This window comes from Corvus kubaryi, unplaced genomic scaffold (genome assembly GCF_017639235.1).
Source record: "Corvus kubaryi isolate FWS band 111438036 unplaced genomic scaffold, C.kubaryi_AGA036_p1.0 137, whole genome shotgun sequence".
Lineage (NCBI taxonomy): Eukaryota > Metazoa > Chordata > Aves > Passeriformes > Corvidae > Corvus > Corvus kubaryi.
In genome coordinates, this window is record NW_024580671.1 from 19,109,829 (window position 1) to 19,135,711 (window position 25,883).

Below are 25,883 nucleotides of genomic sequence, written 5' to 3' on the forward strand. Positions count from 1 at the left end.
TGGGGCTGTTAGGGGTTTCCATACAGGTTTTATTACTCCTGCAAAACAATTCACTGTAACGTTGAAATTAGTCTGGCTTGCAGTTAATGTAGGATGTGGCATAAGATTAGAGGTAATGGGTTGCTAGTGTATAAGCATGTGGAAGTATGAAATGGACCAATATTCATGTTCTCCTATTTTCATCTGAATTGTTAGAACAGCCGCAGATACACAGGTGCTGCTGTGTATCTCCAGCTGAAAAACTAAGGATAACCATATTGATTTGTTTGCCTCACAACAGCACTGTCAGAATTATTTAAGGCTGTGAAAATCAGAAGGATCAGGCATAGTCAGCTCTTGTCCTGTGCTGCTTTGTATCACACCTGTACCCTACATTTCAAAAGAACAAATTTTTGTGACTCACAGTCCTAAATGTAAATGCATTTGCATTTGCACATCAGTGTATATGTAGATATATACAAATCTCCATGTTTGTCAGCAGCTAAGGCAGTAGTTTGGCCTTCTGTTTGAAGATACTATGATCTGTATGGGAATTGCTATCTGTAATACTCCGATAAAAAGGATTGCTTAACTCCTGGAAGAATCACATCCTTTTTTGAACTATGGGAAACATTTAGGAACTCGAAAATACCTTTATGCAGTTTTATTTCTACTATTTCTAGTATCTATGTCCCTAATAAGCATTAATCGGCCACGGATTTTATCTAGAAAATCTCTCTTTAATTATAATTCTAGGCATCTGGCAGACTAGGCAAATCAGACAAAAGGATTTTCTTTTTCATTGGGCAAAGTTTATTGCCTTGGGCTTTGCTGCCTCTGACATGTTTCCTGTGAAGTTTGGTATGGTTTACATCAAAAAGCAAACAGAGCCTGTGATTATAATGATGGAAAGCCTCTGGCTTAGTGCAGAGATGAGCCTTGTGGAAATCTGGTTCAGATAATAACTGATCCTCAGATTGAGGGGTGGAGGAAGCTTTTTAACTCCAAGTGTTAGTAGTTCCTGGGTTTTTTTTATTTAAAGACAACTTAATAGAATTTGTATGCACATTATCTCTTTACATATAAACTGCATGGAACAAAAAAGGAAAGGACCCCCCCAGGAGTGTCAAGTCAAGCTGGCCACTTTCTGTCCCTGTCTGCCACTGGATAGGTTTACAGCTGCTCCCTGGCAGGAACTGCGCTCAGAGAGGTGAGTGCTATACCAAGGGGAGGGCTGCTGCTTTCTCTGGCTGCTGCTTTCTCTCTTTCAGCATTTGGTGTGTATGCTGAACATACAGACTGTTTTTTCAGAGCATAGAATTCCTTACTCCTGTTGAAAGGAGGCAAATTATCAGGAGTCTTGCCATGTTGAAGAAACCTGCAGAAACTAAACATCCAAAGGAAGCTGCACCTCTTGCACACACCACACACACCCCTTTACAACCAGTGTGGCTGTCACCCTGTGGTGGCCCTGAAAACCTCAGTGGCTGTAGTTACAGCAGATTGTACAAGGTAGCCCCTGGCTCCACCTGGCTTCCAGCAGGGCTCCTGCCCAGCTCCCAGCACAGAGGGAGCTGTCAATGTATTGATTCATATGCATTTGCTTCTTTCACACAAGAGATCTTACTTTATGAAGTTGCATCCATTTCACCAGGCAAATGAGCTGTTACACGAAAGAAACAACCCAAAATCATGTTTGTGGTTACAGCTCATGAGCTGCTGCTCTCTTGCTGATAATACTGTAAGTTCATTTGTACCATTTGAAGTGGCAGGTAAAACCTGCAGGCTGTGACATGTGACCACAAAACCACTTCTGCCCGTGGAGGCAGCGGTCACCTGCATGAAGCCCTTCCACAGAGTGCGGGGCAAACGCCATGGAGAAGATCGAGTCTTGGTACACTTTGTGCTGCCACACTGGAGTAAGAGCTGTTTTTCTTAGCAAAAGCACCCTCCCCAGATCCAGATCTTCAGTAATCCCTAAACATTCCTTTCCCCCTTGCCACCATACACTGAGCCCCACAAGAAGCTGGACATGAAGCCTGCAGGCAGTGACCAGCAGCTGTGGTTTGGGCATGCAGGCTGGATGCCCTTCAGCAGCTGTGCAGCGCAGTACCAGAAATGCAGCATTTTATTTCTAATTCACATCTGCAAAGAAATGAACACAGGGGTGGGAGGCCAGGATGAGATCCACAAACTGGTTTTAGATATTTTTCTGGGAAAAGAAAAAGCAGCAATCTCTCAAGCTTCAATGCCCACATGCCCTAATACACACCACCATTCCTAAGTCATTCCCCATTTATCATGTGGTAAAAGAAAATTAGACTTTTTTAACGAGATTTCACCTGTGAAAGCACAACACACTTTTTAGGGTGAAGTTTGTTGAAAATATTGGGGAGGGAGCAATCCCAAAAAGCTTGGCAGGCTAACAGCATTTCAGGGCGCTGCTAGATCCTGAGTTCATGCAGCAAATTAAAGGGAACTCCCTCAAGAAAATTGGACTGCCTATTTAAAAAAAATAATCCTACAACCTTTAGCCTCAGCTAACATTATTCTGACACTAAAATGTCTACCTAGAGACAGCTGTTTCCTCTTCATGACTAAATACATGAGTAAATTTATTCCACAGAACAAAATACAGTATTTCATTTGCCATGCCTGATTTCTGTTTCTTCTTTTTTTTTTTTTCCCCTCTTTTTTTCCCCTCTTACATTCTTTGCTGGATTTGCTGAACCATGGAGGGGCCTTTCCTAGCAATATTTACATCTCTGAGTGTCTTTTGCTACTGAGAAATAGCAAAAGTTTCTGGGAGTGCATTTCCTTGTGGAAGAAGCAGCAGAAATGCCTACAGCTGTAAGAAGCCTACCTTGAGCTCTTAAAAAAAAACCCAAAAAACCATAAATACAGAAAAAACTGTCATCAAGTAAGTGGCCAGCTCAGCACTTGCCCATTTGTTACGCTGTGAAATATTCTGGGTTTCTTCTGGTGGTTTTGATGCAGGTATTGCATCACAACTTATTGATATGGCACGTGCCTGAAATGGGAACATCAGCCTGCTGTGCACACCTGGATGGGCTTGCTGCCGGACAGGGTGACAAAGGACACTGAAAAGGCCAAGGGACTCAATGTCCCCATCTTCCTGGTCTTACTGGTAAGACCAGCCTTCAGGAACCACAGTCCTCTGGCCCAGAGGAAGGTTTGGAGCAAGAAGATGTACCTTAGCAGAGGAGAACCAGGTTGGGGAATAAAAGTTAATACACCTTTGATACAGTGACTCTAAAAGACTTTATCTGGGACATTAAACAACAGATTTAAGAAGAGATCTGGTTTCATTATCCTTCATTCAACTTCCTAGAACAAGTTCTCATGAGAATGAGCCTTTTTTCGTTTTTCCAGAACATTGAAATATTTTCAGCTTTATTACATAGATAATCTTTTAGACTACTCAGGCTCCCTGAATATTTTTTTAAAAAGGCTCTAAAAAGTTAAAAATCATTATACTGCTTTTAAATTCTTAAAGGCTTAAAATATTATATTGCTGAGGCTATGAACTACATGTGGATTTAATTGCACTGTGAAATCCCAATAAAAATTCTCCTTGGAGCTCACCTTTAAATACAATTAGGTATGAAATTTTCCTTATCCAGCCCAGAGCCAGCATTGGCAGCAATGAAGAGGCTGGCAGTATCACCCCTGAGCTGCACGTGGGTACATATGTCCCCATTATACATGCACTGCATGTGCACAAACATGTGGGCAGAGCTGTTCCACCAGCTGTTGGTTTATAGACAGAAGTGGATTATTGTTACCTCTAATCATGATCATTTCCATTTTCAGTAACTGAAACATTATCTTATTGTCTGAATAAAGAACTTTCTGGAGCCCCCTAATCTTTTAATGCCAGCTGTGCCTTCTGGAGATGAATTACCCATTTTAATGATGCAAACTTTTTCCAAAGCCTTGCAGACGTAAATGACTGCTCCCTCAAGACCACTTAATGCCAAACCCTCTTCTTTTTAAAAATTCTTTTTAGAAAGTTCCAAAAACAAAACATACCCAAAGTATTCACTTTATTGCCTTGGTTGGCTTCTTGGTTATTACTTTTTCCTGCACTGTTTGTACCTGCTGGGGTTCTTCCAGTTTATTTCATTTTCATATCGAAATTTTACTTTCATCTACGATACATTCTATCACTCATTCAAGTTCCTTTTCCCATGTTATTTTTTCATTACCTTGCCTGTCTCTACTCTTCGTGGGCGCTTTTTCAGAGCCTTATTATACTTATTGGCACAGAACCCATTTTTCTCTTGGTTCACGTGGCTGATCTCTGCCCGGAGGAGAGGCAACTGGTCTCTTTCTGACCCAGTTCCTCTCCACCAAGGCTGCATTTCTGGGCCTCATAAGCCTGCACATCTTTACAGCAACTTCTTGTTTTGTGTTGATCCCAGCCCAGCACATGGGCATGGTGCAACCTGTAACTGCCTCCATCACAAGCTGATACACTCTGAATCACAGGCATGGGTTTTTGCAGACAGTATGCAGAAAAAATCTAATTTGGAAGTCCCTAAGTGGAAAATATAATTTTGAGCACATTTAAGAGATTTATTAACTTTAAAAGAACATAGAAGCCGATAACTTCTTTAGAATAGAAGTCATTACTGAGGCAAGGCTTTTCCTTCTCCAACACTGTTCACAAACATTTTTCCACTATTGTGAATGTGAAAAGGAGGAGACCTTATCCTTAGGTAGTTGAGTGTCCTGTACCCAGCTTTCTTGAGGCTGAAAAACCATTCTCTTCAATCCTTCTGGTCAGAAAAAGAAAATCCTCAGCAGTTAATATTAATTACATTTTAAAACTTTTAAGGCAAGTTTTCACAAACATATAACTAAGACATTTGCTTTGACTCTTTAATAGTTCATCAAAGTGTTGTGGCTGAATACATCTCCTGCAATTTCTTTTGTTTCAGGCCATGGGCCAATTCATGCCCCACAGGAAGCCAGAGTGTGCTAATGTTGGCCAGGGTGGCCTCAGGTGGCCGCCTTACTGGGAACTCCAGTCCACCAGGGATGAACAAACACCCTTCCAGAAAAGCTTTTCAACAATCTGGCCCCAAATTTTCTTTCATGGGGAAATCACCAACCAGTGCTCAAACTCCTGAGGCATTCGGTATCCAGGGCTCAACTGTGACCTGCCCAAGAGCCTTCAGAAGATGCTTGAGCAAGCCCAGCCCGTGTGGTTGGTGGTGGTGATCTTGCAAAAGTGCCACATTTTGTATCTTCTTGTGTTCCTGATGGCGCAAATGAATTGCCACAAGGATTCCGGAGGAGAGTTACATGGTTGTTGGAAGAGTCTTGGCATAATACGTCCTTCCAGAGCTGCATCAGTTTATGCACAGACAAGTCTGCAGCAACACTGTCATGCAGAAATGCAAAGAAAATGCTGCAGGGTTTGTATCAATTATTCAGCAGCTTCTGTGCAGTGAACAACAAAGGCAAAACCAGCATAAAAAAGACCTCTGATGCATTCCCTGTATGAACCAAGATGGACAAAGGCTGTGGTCCTCAGCATCAGTAGCCCGTGCATCATGTCCGGGAAATCCAGCCAGCGCTCTTTGGCGCTTTGCAGGTGTGAATGTCCACCACTTCCAGGCAGTCCTGGCAGCGCACAGCACAACACCAGTGGAATTTGCACTCACATTTTGTCATCCTGCTGACGCGGGAGGTGTCATAGCCTCTCCCGCAGCACATCACTTCACAGCTGTCCATGCCACGGGAGGTTTGGTTACACACCCGACCAGCTGTCCCAAGGGACCCTGCAAAGGGAACACAGCAAAGGTCAGGAGGTGGGTTCTAAGGGAAGACAGCAAGCATATGAAAATAGGGATAGGAGACTTAATTTGCAATGTATTTGATCCTTTAACATCACATCACCCAGGATTCAATATCAAGACAGAGAAATGCCTATAATAAGGTAAAATTGCTCTCATATTTCCCCTAGAAATCAGGTCTGGAGATAAGAAGGAATAAAATGGATGAAATACTTCAAGGCTCTGCCTGATTCTGTTAATATCATCATGCTTTATTTCATCTTTCCTTAGATTTCCTCCAGAGAGCAGACACCCTTGCCAAGGCAGCCATGAAGCCCCTTACTGCTCCATGCACCCAGTCCCCCCAGGACTGTCTGAAATGGGACGGCCATGTGGAGCACCTTCATGGTTCTTGGGAACTCATGGGCTTTGCTGGGGAGCTCTGGGTGGGCAGGAGAGGGCTGGGAAAGAGGAGACCATGAAATTTGGTGGCTGCAAGGGACGCTGTGGGTAAAGTAACGGTGCTGCCAGTGATTAAAGTCTTGCAGAACTGAGTGCAGAAGCACCCCAGGCATTTGGCATTGCTGCTGTGTCCACCCACAGGCCCCATTCCACCAGTTCAGGTGGCAGCTGAAAAGTTGCTGCTCTGTGTGCCTCTCATCTCTGTGGGGTAACACCAAGGGTTCTTCTCCCCTTTCATGATGAGATTAGAAGAAACTAAATTAGAGCCTGCTGTGGACAGAAAGCGGGAGAGGAACCATACCAAGCCTTGTCATGTTCTTGAAACACTCAGGAGGAGTGGCTGAAATGCCTGTGCCTGTATCCACATGGCACAAAATGGCTCTGTAAGGCATGTCTTAGCCTGAACAGTGACTGTGCCACATAGGAGCCACTGTTCGTCTAACACAAACTGATTTTAGGGTACATTTTAGGATCAATACCACAGCTGCTAACAGCTTATTACCACCAATCTGAAAACTTCGTAAAAATTAATTGCCTCACCTAATTTCCTATGTATTGCTATTATGAATCAAATGCAGGTATATCAACAAAATTAACACTCTTCTGACATTTTCCATAGACCTGATTACAACTCCATCCTTTTCTTGGGCAAGGTGATATTCCCTAAGTAATGGCTGTGGTCAATAAATTAACTGGAAATATTTTTACAAAGTGTATTCGCAGGTGCACACTGAACGTGAACAATTTACCTTCTTAAGGGAAACAAATACATGCAAACATTAATTAAAATTTGCATGAGCTAGGATAGCAAACCAATCTTAATTAATAAAAATGTAAACTGCAGTTAAACTGTAATTATTAATAATTTAAGTTGAATATATTCCAATTTTCTTTTTTTTCCCCCTGTGGTGTATTTATGGTTGGATGCACTGATGCTGCTGTCTCAAAGCAGTTTGTAACATACAAATCTTCACTGTCCCTCCATCCCCTGCTGCTCCCCAGCATCAGGGAGACTTCATGTTATATGGGGGCTGACCCCAAGCCACTAATGCAATGAGGGGTCTCGGGGACTGGAGCAAAGATGCCTTCTCATACTGTGTTTTTTCATGGGACCAACACATGATCCAGCCTCTCAGCCATGGGGGTGCACATTCTCCTCTTTCTGCATCAAAGTTACGACAGGCTTCAGCTGCTGTCCTGGAGAAGTGCTTCAGCCCCCAGAACACATCTCAGCTTCCCTCCCATGGCCTGGATTCCTGCATTTATTTAAATATTTTAATATTCATTGGGTAGAAGTATACACCTGGAAAGCTTCACTATCGAGTGGCTGGCTCGTGTCTGCTGCAGGCAGAGCAGGAGGGTGTTGCATGGCCACCGGCCCCCGGGCTCAGCAGGTGCCCATGGCCACCCATCTGGGAGCCACTCGCCGGCTGCCGCGCACAGCTGAGCCCCCAGCCCTGGCTCAGGGGTCCTGAGCTGCAAAGGTGCTGCTGAGCCAGCCAGGCAGAGACGTGCTGAGCCACCCCAGAGGGAACTGGCAGAGGGAAGAGAAAACACACTGAATGGAGCCAGAAACAGGCTCCTGCACCTGCAGTCTGATAGATCCCAAATCTCCTTGGGGTCTGAGAGTGTCCAGGCTGCTGCCTGTGGACCAATGCTCTGCATAACATCCTTGGGGACACGGCTGAACAGCACTTTAAAGTAAGCCTCTGATATTTGGAGGAGCATCTCAGTTGGATGCAACATTCAGCAATGTAGTGCATCAGGCACACCCTGCACCAGGAAACCAGCAGTAACTCCTATTCCTGGCCTACTGTCCCTACAGCCAGTGCCGGTACCTGGAGCCCCTGCAGCAAGGCCCAGGGAGGAGAGGTGGCCCCAGCAGTGACCCACATGGGCACACCCTACTCCCAGCAAGCCCTCAGCTCTCTCTGCAAAGCCAGCTGCACCAGGGCAACTGGCATAACAGGCATGGCAGTGATGCCAAGAGGCCTTTCCCAGATCTTTTTTCAGGAATCACTCTATGATGGGGGAAGAAAGACTTCCAGTGGCCCCCAGTGCCCCCAGTCTAGGCAAGGCTGAGGAGTCAGGAGGATGTAGAGCTACATGATGCACCTGTAGTCCCACAGGAATCCTGTGGCAGAAAACAAGCCAGATCCTGCTTCCCAGCCATCACACTCTCCTCCATCCATGATGCTGAGCAAACAGCTAGGACACCTGAATGTAAATTCTGCTGTTCGTCTCAGCCCACAGCAATATGCATCACATCCCAGACTGTTCAAAATACAACCAAATTCACAGAAAGGGTTATTAGACATTGGAATGGATTTCCCAGGGAGGACATGGGGTCACTGGCCTTGGAGCTGTTTAAGGAAAGACTTGGTGTGGCACTTAGTGCATGATCTAGTTGACTTGGTGGTGTTCGCTCAAAGGTTGGATTCGATGATCTCAGAGGTTTTTTCCAACCTAATTGATTCTGTGAATAACTTTTAAAAGCACTTGTCCTGCTCTCTCTGTTCAGACCAAAAAAAGAGTACGAAGGCCAAGCTTGTCACCCACGTGATTAATGTTCTGTATCTGGAACTCACACCAGTGGAGGAAAAGCAAAGCCACCCTCCACCTCAGCACAGCTCCCAACCAGAAGCAGAGTGGGGCCGTGTCATTTGGCTGGGGTTGAAGGAAGACCCCATGTTCCCCCACATCCATCAGGAGCTGCCCAGAAAGGTTTGACCACATTCCTCTGCTGAGGCACAAGTTAGTTTCCAAGTCCAATGTTCTTATTTCCAGATGTAAGAGGAAGTCATATGGCATTAAAGTAAAACCTAAGCATGATGCACCCACTGCTTTCAACAGGAGTTTTGCCACCAACTTCAAAATTATTTCAGCCACTAACAGACAGTCAGAAACTGGTATCATCTGATGCTGACCATCAAACAACATCAACATTACTACACCACTAGGACAGGGGACTAAATTATGCACAGATTATGACAAAAGTGAAAACAAGCTCATCAACTTTTTTTTAAAGTTCAAACAGCATCTTCAGAATATCTGCAGCTTCTCTAGTGAGAAAGAAAATTAACAATAACCATCAGTGAGGAGCCAGACAAGTTACTGTGCTCCTTGGCGGGCCCCTGAGTGATGAAGGCAGAAGAAGACACTGCACAAAATAAGGCAGAATTTTCTGCCTGCTACCTGCAATGCACCTCCTCAGCACTTCTAAGGCAGGAGCAGGTTCTAACTTGTAAAAAGTTTTTGTATGTCCTCTTTGTTTTCATTTCAAATGTTTGAATTGCCATGCCTACACACATTTTACCTGCCAAAACATCCACAGCTTTTCATAATGCCAACTTTACAGCCTGTACATCAAGCCCTTTCTTCTCGGTTTGCACAGCTGTTTTTGGAAGTCAACATGTGTTATGTTGAAAATACTTTTTTCCATTCTTAAAGCCCTAAAATGTATTGATTAGTTTATAATGAGAGCTTTTTCCTTCTACTTCTATTGATTAAAATCTGGTGTCAAGTAATAACACCCATTATTGGACTTTCACACACACAAGCAAAAAAATGTGCAAAACCAATGAAATTCCCAACAATAGTTTCCTCACAAGTGTATTTGGGGAAAAAATAATTAAAGGAGATAGCCACAGAAAAGTAGCTCTGAAGCTACTGGATCTTATGTATAACACCCAGTACAGAAGGGCTGGAGAGAACAGGCAGTACACATTGGAGGCAGATTTGTCTGGAGGAGGTGGGATGTCCCAGGCCAGCACTGAAGAGATAGCAATGTGTTGATAAAAACAGCTTATCCAGATCCAGTTTTGAGTAAACGTCTCTTGTTCTAATTCCCGTAGCCACTGAGAGCATTCCTCAGCTCACAGCTCCCAGAGGCCCTCGGGGTGATGGTGCTGCTGCCTTGCCAGGTGGTGCTTGGAGGAGAGCTGCCCCGATGGGAAGCCATTGCATGCTCCCCTGCCAGCCTGCCCGGGGCTGGGACTGCACCCACTGTGTTTGCCATGTGCAAAGTGGGAGATACGGGCCAAGAAGTCACACAGGGACTGCCTGTATGCGGCCAGCCTCAGTGAGAAGTGTTGGACATAGATCACGATTGGTTTCCCTCCATGGGTTACATACCTCAAGCACTAGCACACCTTGCGTAACACCAGGACTCGCACATTGCACTTTAAATTCCAGGCTACACTCTGGACTTGGCCTCATTCCTCTCAAAAATGCAGCAAATGGCTTATGTGGGGCAGCAAGGGGAAAAGAATTAACACAGAAACAGCCCTGTGAAGTACCCAAAGCAGGTCACCCTGGGCAGGTGATTTGTCACCAAGCACACAGCTCCAGAGGGCTGCAGGTAGCCCTGCACATGCCTCTCCACAGTGCTTTGCACAAGGAGACCAGAGGTGGAGGGTTCTCAACCACAGTCACACCCCTATCTGCCTGCTGGGGACACAGGAGATGGGCACTGCAATCCACAATGCACAGGCAGAGGCTTTGACAGTGCCCAGACTGGGACCATGTGAGTGTTGGGAGAAATCTATGGATGACTTAAAGCATGTGGCACATGGAATTGCATCAGGTTCTGAGGGACTGCTGCAGCAGCTTGAGGTCATCTGCATGTAGACATGCCCTGTCTCTCAGGTGCTGCCTAGAGATTTTTGGTTGCTCTGTACCAGTGAATTTTTAATAAACCTGATATTAAACGTTTTCAGGGAGATGTTACACTGCTTTAACAGTGCCAGTGAAGAGCAGGCTCTAGCAAAGGCTCAGCCAGCAGGCTGCTAGTGTGCTTATCCCTAAAGCACTCTCAGTGTGTCCATTGGTATATGCCAAACATGATAAACTTACTACAGCTTTCAACCAACCTAGCCTGCATGGATGGACAAATAGCAACTTTTTAAAACTTAAAATGCTTAAAATAGATCCTTATAAGCAGACAAGCAAGAAGGGTTTTTAGAGTGTTTTGGAGGTGAAGTAGCACATTCAAGGTAAGGTAGTATGTGCAACAGCGGGACTGCCACTTGCACAGCTGTCACTTTAGTCCGTGTCACAGCTCTATCACTCCTAACAGGTCTCTCCCTGTGCAGTCCTGGGTGTGCTTGTATTGGGTTTGGGAGCTGGAAATTTACAATAAGGAAGACGATGCAAAGCATGGCAAAAATTTGTATGTTCACAACATGATTTTTAAAAGCTCTCTGGGATGTTCTATCTCTGTTTCTATCAAATTTTGAGTATAAAATTGTGAGCAAAAATTATTTCACCAGAGTTATGTGTGCAGGGTTAAATGAATTCTGAACACTTCTGAAAATCTTCCTTTGGTCCTTAATGAAATCTTAAGGCAAGGAAAGAGGTGGTCAGGTTATTACATTCTCTTGCTATTGAGCTACCATTAGTGATTTCCTATATTATACCTCCCCTGAAATCAATTACTCCTCTTTTCCTTCTAGAGAAAAAAAAAACCGAACAAACCACATTTTGGGGTGTGTCCAGCTACCCCCTCAGACAGACTACCAGACCCAGGGTAGAAGCTCCAGTGGGGGATGAGAAGGTATCTGCTTTTTTTGGGTGATGGCAGAACTCTTGAGCACCTTTAACTCACTGGTTCCTACATGTTAGCACAATCAAGCCACAGAGGACACTGGCTTGGACATTTTACTGTTTGTGAAGTTGCCTCCTGGTCAAGTCATGATGCTTCATAAGGTTTGCTCTGTGAATCCTTCATTCAGCCCCAATATTAACCAACCTCCAGATAATTTTTTTTTCCTGAAGCACAGAATCGCTTGGATTCCCTGGAGAATGAAAGGCAGAACTGTATTCAAGGACATACTAAAACACTGTGGGTATTAGATTCAGCTGACACTGAGATGGTCCCCACCTACTTCCAAACTCAGACTTTCATAATCTTATTTCATTTGCAGTCATTTAACAGGGCTGGCACTCTGCAATGCTCAACAAGGAAAACCAAAAAAATGAAAAAAATATTGTTCAACTGCCAAAATCATCTCCCTCAAAGCCAGATCAGGTGGCGTTGGTTTTGGGTTTTTTTGTGGTTCTTTCTTTGCTCCATGCAAGCAGCAGGGCATTCCACATCCCGTCAAAGGTTTACTGCAGCTTGCTAAAAATATGCTCTTGCAAACAGCCACATTCTCTGAATTCTGGGCAGCAAAGAAACACCACCTCAGGTGCAGCCTTATCTTGAGCTGAGCCAAGGCACATGTCAGACTTTGCCATCTCCAGGCAGGCTTGTCAGTGCCTGGCAAATGCACATTTCACTGTGGTGAAAAATGCCCACTCTCCTCCACAGTAACAAGACTGACAGATGAGACTAGGCTTAGTACAAAGAGATTATTAAATGGCTTTTTGATATAGAATTGGGTGGTGTACGGGTTCTCCTTTTAGGCAAAAAGAAATCATGGGTTTGACAATGAATGAGGCAAGCTCAAGAGATAAATGTTTTGAAAAAATCCTAGTCTGCAAAGTAAATCTCTGCATGATGCCACAATATGCCCATTTATTCACTTGTATTAAAGCATTAGACTTTACAGTCTCAGCCACTATTCAAGGAACAGTATGTGCTCGTGCAGGTGATAAATATCACCTGCCAAAATAATAAATAACATTTAAAATTATGTTGATGACTAAACTAACAAGAAACACTGTACAATGTAATTGTACTGGATGCAATTCTGGGTTCATTGAAGTCAATAGTACATGACCAGGAATTCACATCTTGTTCTTATTTAAGTACAGCTGTTTTGCAATGTTTATTCCAAGCAAACTTGGATTGTAAATATGCAGCAGTGCCAAAAAGAGTTGAGCTGTGTTGCTATCCAGATACTTACAGATTTGTCATATGGGGTGCAATCTGGTCCGTTATAGAACCTATTAATTAGTTCCACAACTTCTCTCATACATTACTCAGTCTGACTCTCTTTTCCAAATTTCTGGTTTTCTAGTTACTAGTTTTTAATTGCCACATCAGGAAATACTATCTATGGGTCCAGAACCATTAGCAGGATTCCTGGTGCTTGGCAGTGCCTTGAATTCTGTAACACTGTTAAGTGTGTCTCTATTGAATCTCTGAAGCAGGAAAATCCAGTGTGAATAGCTGTACCAATTCTTTATCTCTTCCCACAGGGGCTGGCACAACTCTTCAGCAAACGTGACAGTTGTCATGGACGGAGCCAACACTGCCTTGTAAAGAGGAATAAGCAGCTGTGTCACTCAGCCCGGTGTGCTGTGTCCCACCAACCTCTACTCTTTCATCCACCAGCATGTCCCTCCAGCTGCCTCACCCCATGTCACCCACAGCTGCCTTGACTAGTGCAAGCAGGGTTGGATTGTCACAAGCTGTACCTCCCACATTAGATGGGGACAGGCGTGTCTACAACTGGGGTCCGCAGCCGCAGTGAGCTGTGGGAACAAGCAGATAATACTGCAGCGGTAGCATAACAACATGGAAGGGAAGCAATGCAGCAGGAGGTGGCATCACAGGGACATCACAGGACTTGGGGCAGCTCTGGAGTGAGCTGTGTGACACAAGAGTGAGTGTGGCTGTGCCCAGTATGGATCTGCCTCCAGAGTACAACTCAAACTTGTGCTGAGAGCAGCTTTGTCTTACAGCATCTCCAGGGCTCCACATCATCTGGCAGAAACTGCTGAATTATATTAGAACAACTGGCTGTTGTACACCTAGAGACATCGAGGAACTATTGTTCATGTACTAACTGAGTCCTTCCAAAACATCTTCTTTCCTGTTTCCTGCTGGTTACATGCATGGATTTATATTTTTATATCTATCTACCTATCTACACACACACTCAATAAAATTATAAGTTTCGACCTTTGAAGTACAAATGGCTTTAATAAAACCATTCATGTGTAATGATAGAGGCTTACCTACATCCCTGTCCCGGATACAGTAGTCTGGAGAGCTTTCAAAGTATACCAGGTCATTCTTAGTTGGCTTCTTAAATTTCTTATTAGCCACAGTGAAACCCGTGCCATCTTGATTCATGACCACCTGAATAGCTCCATTGTATTTCTTCCACAGATAATCTCCTGTTTTCCTAAAGTCTGCCATGGCCAGCCAGCAGGTCCTTAGAGCGCACGATCCACTCACACCGTGACATTTGCACTCCTGTTTCAAAAACCGCTTCACAGCCTGTTTAGGAAGGCAGTAAAATATACACAGGTAAAACAAACTGTAATTAATTGCTTCTCAGCCCTTTTCCAGCCATCCTGTAGTGCCAGGCCTAGGATGGGCCTCCAAATTACGGTCTGTAGTGACACCCACTGGTAGCATCAAGTCATCCCCATGTGGTTGGTCTGCTCTGGTTGTCTGACTCGCGGTACGCACAATCCTCCGGCTAAAGGGCTTACCTTCCTGCTCCTGCCAGTCATCCCAAGGATCGATGTGGTCTACAGTGCTAGGACGCAGACTGGACAGGAGGAAATGATCAGAAATGGCCAGAATCATTCGGCCACTTGGGAGGCTGCAGGATTGCCCTGCTGACCCTCTGACCCTCTCTAGCTCATCTTCATGAAGTTGCCCTTTGCCCTGAACAGTGTTTCAAATATTGCCCAGAAATTCATAGGCATTTCATATTTAAATGCTTTTTAAAAGACTGTGTAAAGCATTGTACCTGTGCTAGGCATCAGATCTATGCAGAATTTTAAAGTACAGTACACTTAAAATGCTTATACACATTCTAACAAACATTTTAGAAAAAGACCTTCATTAGTTTGCATTGGAGAGATCACCTTTATCATTAATTTAACATCTGGATAGCATTAAAGCCATTTCATCTTCGTCTCAGACATTTATCTGTATGATGTTGGAGAACAACAGATGGTTTCATAGACAATAAATAATTCATTCCTAATTATGTAGATATGGATATTTGATCTATAAATATTATGCCTTAAGGGTTCATGAAATATGAACTTTTTAGAGTTTGTAGTAGAGGAATGTCATCATGGGAGGAAGGTAAGAGAGAGGAAAGCTCCATGATTAGATGTGCGATTGAAAAATGCTGCTCCTCTGTGCATCAGTCAAGCACTTAGTAATAAAGTGAGAATGTATTACAAAACCAAGGGACTTTTAATTTTCTTTCCAACTTGCAAATGATATGTTCAAAGAGGTCACTGGCATTCCCACAGTCCCATACCATTGCCATATCACAAATCTGGGATTTAAGCAGATGCTTGGTTTTGATTATCTGGGCTGAACTCAATTTAACTACTTGTATGTTTAAAACAACTTGCTGGAATAGTGGAAGAAGCACATAGGAATGCAGGTCTCTTTGTCAGTGATGTTCCTATACTAATACACAGCATATTATGTTCTATGATTCATATGGGAATATTATAAATATTTATTCTATTTTTTTTTAATTAACACAGTTGGAATAGTCTAGTTTTAAAACAACACCCCTTTTGGGGGCAAGAAAAAACCAAGGGTGCAGGTGGTCTTACCCAGGTCAAAATGCCAGGCTTGGGGGCAGCTGAGGTGGTGAGATCCCTGCAAACTAAACCTACACTACTGCACTGTGGATACAAAACAGCATCCCTGTCCATAAAGCAGGTCCTAGAGCATATGAGAAGATATTCATTATTTTTAATCGAATGTATTTATTAAAATCTCTTGATCTTTTTCTAAAATATCTACCTGCTTACCAGTACTGCCTTAGTATTTGGAAGAGGTATTTTTTAAAACTTAATAAGATGCTCAAATATTACAGAAAGTACTTCCCATCATGGAACTTATTTGTCCCTAAAAAATCTTTGTTTGTGTTGTAGACTTCAGCCTCTTTTGGACAGTAACAGAAACATAACCATAGTACTGCATGTGCCTATCACTGATCTGAATAGCCTCATCTGCCTACATTACATATTAATTACACCTGCTGGCAATAAACAGGTGGAGGAAAGATGCTGAAGAACAAAAATCTATCAGGAAAATCATCTACTTGCAGTACACAAAAAGATCAGACTACAAACAATTTACTTCCTACTAAATATACATTAAGGAAAACCAAAGATAAGAAACAAAAAGTCTCCACGAGTAATTCCAGAAGTGCTTGGTCTAGCACAATAAATATTTTTCCTGTATTATTTCAGATGTCGTGGGAGCAGCAAATATTTAACATGTTTTAAAAAATGAAACAGCATATTCCAGTTTCATGCACTATTCCTACCTTTTATAGCTACCACCACAAAATATTAGTGCACATATTTCTCAGCCCTTGTACCAGAGGTGGGCAATACACCTGGCAACTACTCCTTCATACCTACAGTGTGAAAGTAAAGACTCTTCAAGTTGAAATTCAGGACATTTTCATACAATGTTTAGAAAAGGGGTTTGTTTAGAGCAGGTCATGCTCCAAGGCCATTGCCTTTTGGAGGGACATGTATTTATTTTCTTAAAAAGTGAAGTAATTACATTTTATCTCTGCTCACTTTGTGATTAAGTTTACCATATACATACAGAAATGGACAGAGCGGGTTTTTTTCTTGAGTGTTATTTTGAATTTGCTCTTTGTCAAACCTGTTCTTCAGTGTGATCTTCAGCCTCCCTTAGGAATTTGTATTCTGTATTAACCAAAAATAAAACTCCTGCTTATAAAAGAATTAGGCTCAAAACAAAACCTCCATCCAAACTGATCCCGCAGCTTAGATTCCTGCTTAACTTCCCACACAAGGAGCGACTGAACTGACTCCAACAGGAATACTGTTAGCCAGTTGAATTCAGTCTGTTTGGAGATCTCTGTCACACTGAACCTCCAAGGGAGGTAGAAACAGCAGCTCAGGCTCCTGCTCTTCCCATATTTCTTCCTAACTGCTGAGACCAGACAGCAAGGGCCAACCATTAACTGGCCCAGACACAAGAGAGTTGTCCAAGAACATCTCTAGGCATCTATTGGATGGACACCCACCTTCCTTCCAGCTCTGTTGTTATGTAGGTTCATCAGCGCCCTGGCATCTTTTCCTTTCCGTTCTTTGGCATCCACAAAGGCTCTGGCAAATTTCATGCCATAGTCGATGTTATCGCTGCAGCCACCCCAGTCAAAATGGCCCTTGCTGTCCTTGGCAGAACCTTTCTTCTTGGGATCACAGGAGCAGGATTTCAGCTCCCCTTGGCTACATGCCCTGGTGATGGCAAAGACAACTCCAGCAGAGGAGATGGCATGTACAAAAGCAGATTCTCGACTACCTGGAACAAAAGAAGTCACTTTAAACATCATTGGGGTAGCTAGTTTGAGTGGCTGTCCTATATCCAGACAGTTAGCCTGGACTTCTTTTGCAGAGCAAAAGATAAACTAGGCTGAAATCACACAAATGCACATTCCCTGGAGCCAGAATTAGTCATGGCTTAAACTTGGACCCCTCCCTGGTAAAAGCTCATCAATATAGTGTTAGAGTTGGAAAACATTAATCATTTGTTTCTGATATTGATTAATATACTTTCACGGATCAGTTGTTCTATACAGATATGTGAATAGGACAGCTGGTATTCCTATCGTTTCATGAATTTAAAAGAATATATGAAGTGTTATTTGAGAGATATGTTCAAGAAATTATTAAATAGGGACAGTAAAACAACATGTACATTGCAAAATACTGCAAGTAACTCTTGAAACTGGATGTTCCTCTCCTGAAGCTCTTGGAGCAGACCTTCCTGCTAAAAATGTGCTAGGGAGAAAACTTGGGTGTTATTTTCTGAAAAATAAGTTAATATTAGGTCTTCTGCCTAGAATCAAGCCCGTAACCGTAATTCACACAAGTAAGTTCCATTAAATCAATGGCACCGCTTGTGTCATGCTTGAGGCAGGATTTGGTCTGGCAGCTGTGACTTCTTCATGCCAGCTGCTCTGGCAGCTTTCCCATCTCCTAATCAAGATACTTTATTATACCAGAGATTATCTGAATTTCTAGACTATGCCTACTCATAGGCTACTAGGTACATATTACAATGTGATAATTGCTTTTAATTTAAGATGCAGTAGTTTGCAATACAGAGCTACATTACGCTGCCACAAATCTACTTGTGTAATGGGATATTTTCCTACTTTTAAAGTTTTTAGCATAGGAAGAGTGACAAGTAGATTTTTGTGCAATATCTAAGACAACTTTGCAGTGAGAGAGATGTCTTTGCAGGACTTGCAAGCCTTAAGTAATGTTAGCACAGTAAAACAGGACCCCAAAGAAAAATGTTAACTGTGATTTTTTTGTAGAGGCAGAATTACACCATGTAACTTATTATTTAGTATTTCAATTCCATTACCACTAATATGTTTCACCAACAAATGGGCCCTGAACTTCCATGTGCTGTGCAAGCCTTTTGCCAACAGCAACTAAAAGCTTACAAAAGGACTGATCAAAACATGCCTTCCTTACACTGCCTTCAAAATCAAGCAGAAGTTACCATGGTTTGTTACAAATCACGCTCTTTTGAACACTTATTTCTGAGAAAACTTATTCAGAAATATCGGAAATTTGTAAAGTGTTAATTAAAAAGAAACAATATTGATAGAAGATAAATGTTTTATTTGAGTTGATTGAACTAATCAACTTTGTTAGAGCACTATCACCATTCTATGGCAATCACAGCCTGATCAGGCTCAGTGTAGAGCTCAGAATCCTGATGCTGTCATTCTCTCACATGAGCCAACAGTGAAAACTTCACTTTTGGAAAAATTGCATTTTTACTTTTTATATTAAATAGCCTCATCATTATTAGGCTGTGTTCTGCCAGACATGTTTTCCTGAATATCAGACAAACCTCATTGAAAACCTCAGCCTATGGGTGACGTTACTGGTTACTCACAAATAATTGCTACGGGAACATGAAGCTGGTTACAGGAACCAACCTCTTACCAGGAGCAGAACCTAGCATGGAATGAAAATTCCCCTGCTTGAGTCAGTGTGCCCAGTGTCTGCCATCCTCCTCTCCATCCACACCAGTGGGACAATGGCCCCAGGGTACTTTCCTACTCCCCTCCTTGCAGGCACTGCGCTGCTCACAGCTTAGCATGGTGCTGGGGACATTCCAGGGACACGAGCGCCAGGGCAGGGTCAGACCCACTGACTGTGCGCCAAGGCCATGTGTGCAGGGTGTGGCACTTGGCGGAAAGAGCTGCAATTACTAAGGGTCTCAGCACGTTTATCATTGGGGTAAGGCCATTCTGACACAGTAACAGATCCCAGCCATTTCTTTGAGTCAAAAGGGCCAGATTTGAGATGTGAAGACTCACTAGATGCCTTAGTCCGACCTTTAGATGACAACACCACCCTGCTTAACCATCTTCCCTCAGGGTTGGAAGCACAATGTAGTCCTCAACTGCTTGGGACCTGCACAAGCCTGGCTCACCTCTATCTGATGTGTGTGCCCTGCCTCTCTCTCCCCGGGAGCCTGACCTGAAATGTTGCAGTGCCTGGAGGGCAGTGCTGCCCTGGCATGGGTGCAGATCCTGCACCCCTCAGACAGCACACACAGTCCTGGAGGGACTGCACCTGCTACTGCGCTTTCCCAGCAAAATGCTGCAGCGGGAATCAGCGTGCAGGAGGGATTGTCGTCTGCCATCCCAAAGCACTGGGCTCCTGTTTGCACATCAGCTGTCCCTTTCAGCAGGCCCCACCCTGAGTACTGGTATCCTGAGGCTGGGCTGTGATGGGAAGTCTTCTGTCCTGCTGGCCACATTCTGATGCCTCGGTTTCCCTGTAGGCCTTAATTTGTGAGCTTGATATCCATTATGCACCAAAAAAAGAGAGAAGTCAGGAACTGCAGAGCCAACCCCTAATAAGCCAAAAACCTACATTGTCTCCCTGATTTGATATAGGTTTTTAAACAATACAGTCCTTCGTGTTATCATATATGCTGTTCCACTGTCCATGAGACCCTAAAATAACTTTGCATTTGCTCTTCCCTTCCTCCTGAAACATAAAACCAAACTTCACCCTTGCTAAGACCAAGGATACAGGAGGATGACCACAGCTTCTCATCGTTTCCGCACACTGCCCAGGAGGTGCCAGCCCCAAAACAGTCCCTGTTACCCTTGTGAGGAACACTTGTACCCTCACGCTGACTCTCTAAACCCCCTTTTACTCTCGGCCCGTAGGCGCGGAGGCTGTATGCCCCACCCAAGCCCGCGGGAAGCCCCTCCCGCATCCCGGCGCGGTCCGCGGGACTCACTGCGCAGCAGGACGCGGCCGAGGAGGCGCTGCCCCCGCTCCAGGGCGTTGCAGTCCCAGCGGTGCCGGCGGAACTGGTGCTGGCACTCGGCCGTCCAGGCGGCCACGCCGCGGCCGATGGAGAGCATCGCCTCGGGGTGCCGCCGGCACAGCTGCCGCTGCCGGCTCACCAGGCCCGGCACGTTGTCGCACATCACCCGCGACGAGCCCACGGCGCCCATGTACCTGCGGGAGGGAAGGGGCAGGGCAGCACCGGGGGCCCGCGGCGGCCCCCGGGCACCGACTCCGCTGGAAGGAGGGTCCTCAGCGCCTCGGAGCCTTCCTCCGGCGGGTCCAGAGCTGCAGCTACCTCTGCCTTTTTGGTGGAAATCCTTTACAATTAGTCATCGACCCTGTGTTCTTTTAATAACGTGAAGCATTCAGGAGAACCCCAAGCCCGGCTATTGTAGCTCCGTGCAGTACTTTAAAAAAAAAACCTTGACAAAAATTAAATTACATCATCTGTATCCAGATGGTCTCTATTAGTCCTGAAACGTTTCGAAAGGTACCTTTCATAAAACCCAAAGTTCTATAGGTGTCTTTTGAAGGGATCAAACAGAAGAAAATGTCTTTTTCTTGTATTTTCATTATTTTATACGATCATAAAATCGTTAAAGCCGTGACTTACAAAAAATATATAGTTAAGTGGCATTTAGAAGACACCATGACAAAAAGCCATCGCAATAAATAACATTTATATGGCTAAGGACACAGATAGTCATTTTATTGAAATATGCTCAGTCTGATAAATCAGGCTTTGATCGCACGTCAGCCAGTGTCAAGGTTAAAGGTGTACCCCAGGATTACAAGAAGGGGTTTAACCCCTCTCTTACACCAAGACTTTCCAGTCTGGACTTGTTTGGGGTCCCCAGTCTGAGCGGCAGGTTTATGTTTCCATTCTAACCCGTTTTGCAGCCTGCCTGAGACGCTCCACGCCGACATCAACTATCACTTGAAGCCGGGAGCAGGGCTCTCTGCCCTCTGCCCTGGCAGTTTACAGTTCAGCGAGGAGAAACTGTGAAGGGAAGGGCGGGGGAGGGCAAGGAAGAAGGAGAAAATAAATTATTAATAAAAAAATAGCGCTGCTGTAGCCAGTTCCCAGCGCCGCCGGGACGCGGAGGGCCGGCTGCCAGCAGCAGCGCTTCGCCCGCGCCCCTCGGGCGTATTCCCCGCCCGCCTCCCTGCCCTCCTCCCGCTCCCTCCGCGGCCCCGCCGCCCCGGGCAGCGCCGGCCGGGCGGTGCCCGCTGCCCCCGCCGGGCCAGGTCCCCCGCACTGCTGCCGAAAGCCCCGGGTAGCCCCCGCAGTTGCGCTGTGCTTTTGCGGAGGAGGAGGTCGGGGAGCGGGGACGGGGTGTGGAAGGAGGTGCCGGGACCGTCTAAATCCGCTCGCTTTAAGGCCGGACTTTCTGGACCGGAGCAGCTGGCAGCAGCGAGCTCCTCTTCTCCGAGCTGAGAGGGAGAGGCTTTCCCCACCTCCCCTGATTCACAATTAATCCGACCCCACCTTCCCCAAGAGCAAATAAAAATTTCTGGAATTGCACAGCTTACCACCATGAGGAGGTGACTGGTGGGGTCGCCCAGACCAAGACCAACGGAAGAGACCACCAGATCCCAGGGAGAAAGTTCATGTTAGAAACGCTTCGGTCCACATCAGGTCAGTTGTGGGGGGCAGAAGAAATCCCATGAAGCAACAATGACGAGCAGGAGCAAACGCACCTTGAGGGTTACTTCTTTCCCGTGGGTCAAGCGCCTTCGCATCCCCACGCGCGATCGCGGGGTTCACTGATCCCCTGCCGGGAAACGGGGGATGCCGGTTGGTGCAACGCTCTGGATTCCTCTCGGTTCGCCCCGCACCAAATCTCTCAGGCCGTGGAGTTCAGCCCCGCTCCCATCCTTCATCTTTGCCCCGATCCAGCTCTTCCCTGCAGTCACGGCAAAACTGAGGAGCTGGTGTGGGCTGCTCTCAGACTGGGTGGGTTCTGCTTTGGTTGGTGTTTTTTTTCCTCTGAAACTCTGATGGATGAAATGATGTCAAGAGACACTGGGGGAAGAGGAGGAGGTAACACCTCTGATTAGGCAAGGAATCTCGAGGAGGCAGTTGCTTTCCAATAACCCGACAAGCAGGCAGTGAGTTCAAACCCGCCGGCAGATGCTACACGACCTGCTGCGGAGCCGGCAGCGGCCCCGGCGGGCTGTTACAGACCGGCAGCACTTGGTACCTCTCTCAGGGTTTGGCACGACGGCACTTCATGGCTCGGTACCCACATCCGCGAACACCGAGCACGGAACGGAACGGCGATCCTGTGCGAGAGGAGAAGCAGAGAACCAGAGCAGTCCCGGTACGGGGTAAACACCGCCCGGCCGCCTCCCCTCGACCCGGGCCCCGCAGAGCAGGGCCGCCTTCTTCGCGGGCACCAGCGCCGGGGTGCCTCCGTCCTGGGGGTCCCTGGGCAGCCCCGCACCGCGGGGACCCCGGGCCCACGGGCTCCGACAGGGGGACGGGCTAAGCCCCCCCATCGTGCTTGAATCCCGGGAGGGGGTATCCGCTGCCGCCGCGCCCCTCCCCGGCCTGAGAGGCGACTGGCGGACCTTGCCCGAGAGAGGGGCGATGCGACCGGGACGGGACACCAACTCAACAATAAGGGATTTGGCAACTTTTTCACTTCATGTCATCTCTGCAAAGCCGAGATGTTACAGGGTAACACATATTCCAAACAACAAACCCCCTTTATCAAGCTGGACATGCTCCGCTTCCGAGACAGCACTCGTTGGCTGAAAAAAAGACAAATGCCCAAGGGTGCTAAGTGAGTTAGGGACTGCACAGCTCTTGTTACTAGAAAAAGCCTGCAGTTGTCAACTCCAGGTGAAAATCCTGGAAGAGCAAGCTAGGAAGCACCCTTTAAGTGCTGTTCTTCAGGCAGCATATTACAGCCATTCTCCTGTTTCTCGGTACAACTTCTCAAGATCACATAGAACTAGATGTAAGCACAAACCGTTTCAGAAAGAAAATGCAATAGGTAGAATTATGTGAAGTTTTGAGGTGGTAACATTCAGAGACTTACCAACTTAACTTGAAAGCAATACCCCAAATAACCCCCAGAAATCAAAACCCACCTACACTGCAATGTCAAAACCTTTCAACTGCAAAGACTACCGAGTAAGAATAATTGAAGCTTGGGGCACATGAATGCTTCTCCAACAGCCGTACTCGCCCAGAGGCAACTACAGTTCCTCTTACTAACTCCAGGTCTTAAAAGCAACAGATGAGCATTCAGCATCTATTTGATAAAATGTAACCAGTGTGTAAAAATACACTCCAATTTTTAGCTTCTGGTCAACTTATTTCTCACATTTACAATACACTTCGGATCAATTAGAAGGGCAGAGAAACACCAGTGAGAGGACAGCAAATTCCAGCAGTATTTTAGACCCATACAAACGGAGGCTACAATCCTCCCTGCTACCAGCTTTCTCAGGCTTGCAGTAGAAAGCTGACTTAGAATTTCTTATACCCTTCTGTACTAACAGGAGCTCCTTTACCTGTGGCTACTGAATGAGTGGCTTATCCATGATGTTCTTTTCTTCTCCATAAGTAATTTACCACATCTGCATTCCAGCTTTTTTGCTATTCAGATTCTTTCTCCAAGCCCTCCACAGAAGTTCACCTTGGGTCCATTACTTCTACTAACAACCACACTCATTATAGAGAATGGCAAAACAGGCAAGTTTGGAAAGGAACCTGGGGGACCACACTGGGTTTGCATGGCCAGGTTTAGGTAGGAGGGGGGCTACAGGGCTGGTTTCTGTGAGAAGGTGCCAGAAGCTTCCCACATGTCTGACAGAGCCAATGTCAGCCAGCTCCAAGACAAACCTGCCACTAGCCAAGGTCAAGCCTATCAGTGATGGTAGTTGCACCTATGCGACCACTATTTGATAATGTGAAAAAACTGCTCTGCAACAGCAATTGTACCAAAAGAGTGTTAAGACAATGTGAGAGGAACAGCTGTGGAGACATCCAAGCCACTGAAGAACAAGGGGGAGACAGCGCCCCAGCTGTCGGGGCAGAGATTCCCAAGCAGACCATGGTGAGTCAGCCTGTCCTCCTGCAGCTGACAGAGATCCATGGTGGAGCAGAGATCCACCTGCAGTCCGTGGAGAACCCCATGCTGGGTTGAAGGAGGCTGTGATCCTGTGGGACGCCCATGCTAGAGTCGGGTCCTAGCAGGACTTGTGCCCTACAGGGGACCCACAATGGAGCAGTCTGTTCCTGAAGGACTGCACCCCATGGCAGGGGGCCCACATTGGAGCAGTTAGTGAAGAACTGCAGCCTGTGGAAAGGACTCACATTGAAGAAGTTCATGGAGGACTGTCTCTCAGGAGAGGGAGTGCTGGTTCCTGATGCAGCCCTGGAGAGGCTGCTGGCCTCCCTTGGTGCAAGAACAGACTGAATCTAGAAATCTGTAGGTGCCTTCAACAAGTATCATGTGCACAGTTTCTCATACAGTTAAGAAATCATGCCATGTGCAATACAGATGACAGCGGAGTAGCCAGAGCACTGAAAGCCCCATTTTCTGCATACCTTCTGAAATCGAGCTGAGGTTTTTCAATACACTAATGAAAATAATGTAGTTAAACCTGTATTTCTACATTCAAATAAAGACTGTTTTCAGAAAAGCTGAAGGCATGGAAGGCTCACTTGGAAATTTTTTTAAAGAAAAACCCCACCAAACTCTTAAGTAGAACACATCTTCCCATATATACTACAGCTCATAGTTCATCTTAAAAAAACTGAAAATCCTTCCCCAGAGATATCTCTGTAAGTCCCACTTCCAGGGACTATGGCTCTATATTATATGAAGCTACACCATTTGGATCAGGATAAAAACTAGAATTTATCAGCTATTAAAACTGTTGAGGATACCCACCACATAATCATCTCATGTCAGGAATAGCCCATGTTGTATCTCACTTCTTTCTCAGTATAGCCCCATTACCTGGAAATGCCTATTTCTGGAATAGGGAAATGTAAATTTTCAAATATACACGTCCCCCTGCCTCCAGAACAAAGAAATGACAATACATGTCTTTAAAAGCAGAAATCTGCAGTTCTGATACCTGTTAGACCTTCAAGGCTTTGTAGCCTTGCTACCTACTAACAGGTATCAGAACTGAAGTCTCTGTACATAAAGATCCAAAGCAATATTTGCAGTACTTCACCAGTAACACAGGAGTTTTATTTGGGAAAGACGACCTGTAGCTTTTGCAGAACAGGTGAAACAGAAGGCAGATGCAAACACCTACTCACCCTTATGAGGAAGTGATAGCTTTGGGGAACACCTGAAGGGGTTCAAAGACAACAAAAGAAAGAAGAATAAATTGCACATTTTAAATCTTGTCCTC

At 45.3% G+C, this 25,883-nt stretch overlaps 1 protein-coding gene across 1 annotated transcript; it reads right to left on the reverse strand.

Moving 5' to 3' along the window:
* Positions 1 to 1,054: 1,054 nt before the first annotated feature.
* WNT2 (Wnt family member 2) lies at positions 1,055 to 23,522 on the reverse strand. Its single transcript, XM_042018089.1, has 5 exons — positions 22,032 to 23,522; positions 20,446 to 20,669; positions 17,189 to 17,466; positions 14,151 to 14,415; positions 1,055 to 5,789 (listed from the first exon to the last, which is right to left on the reverse strand). The coding sequence occupies exons 1-5, from the start codon at positions 22,109 to 22,111 to the stop codon at positions 5,560 to 5,562; spliced, it is 1,077 nt and encodes a 358-aa protein (XP_041874023.1). The 5' UTR covers positions 22,112 to 23,522; the 3' UTR covers positions 1,055 to 5,559.
* Between the last annotated feature and the right edge of the window lie 2,361 nt (positions 23,523 to 25,883).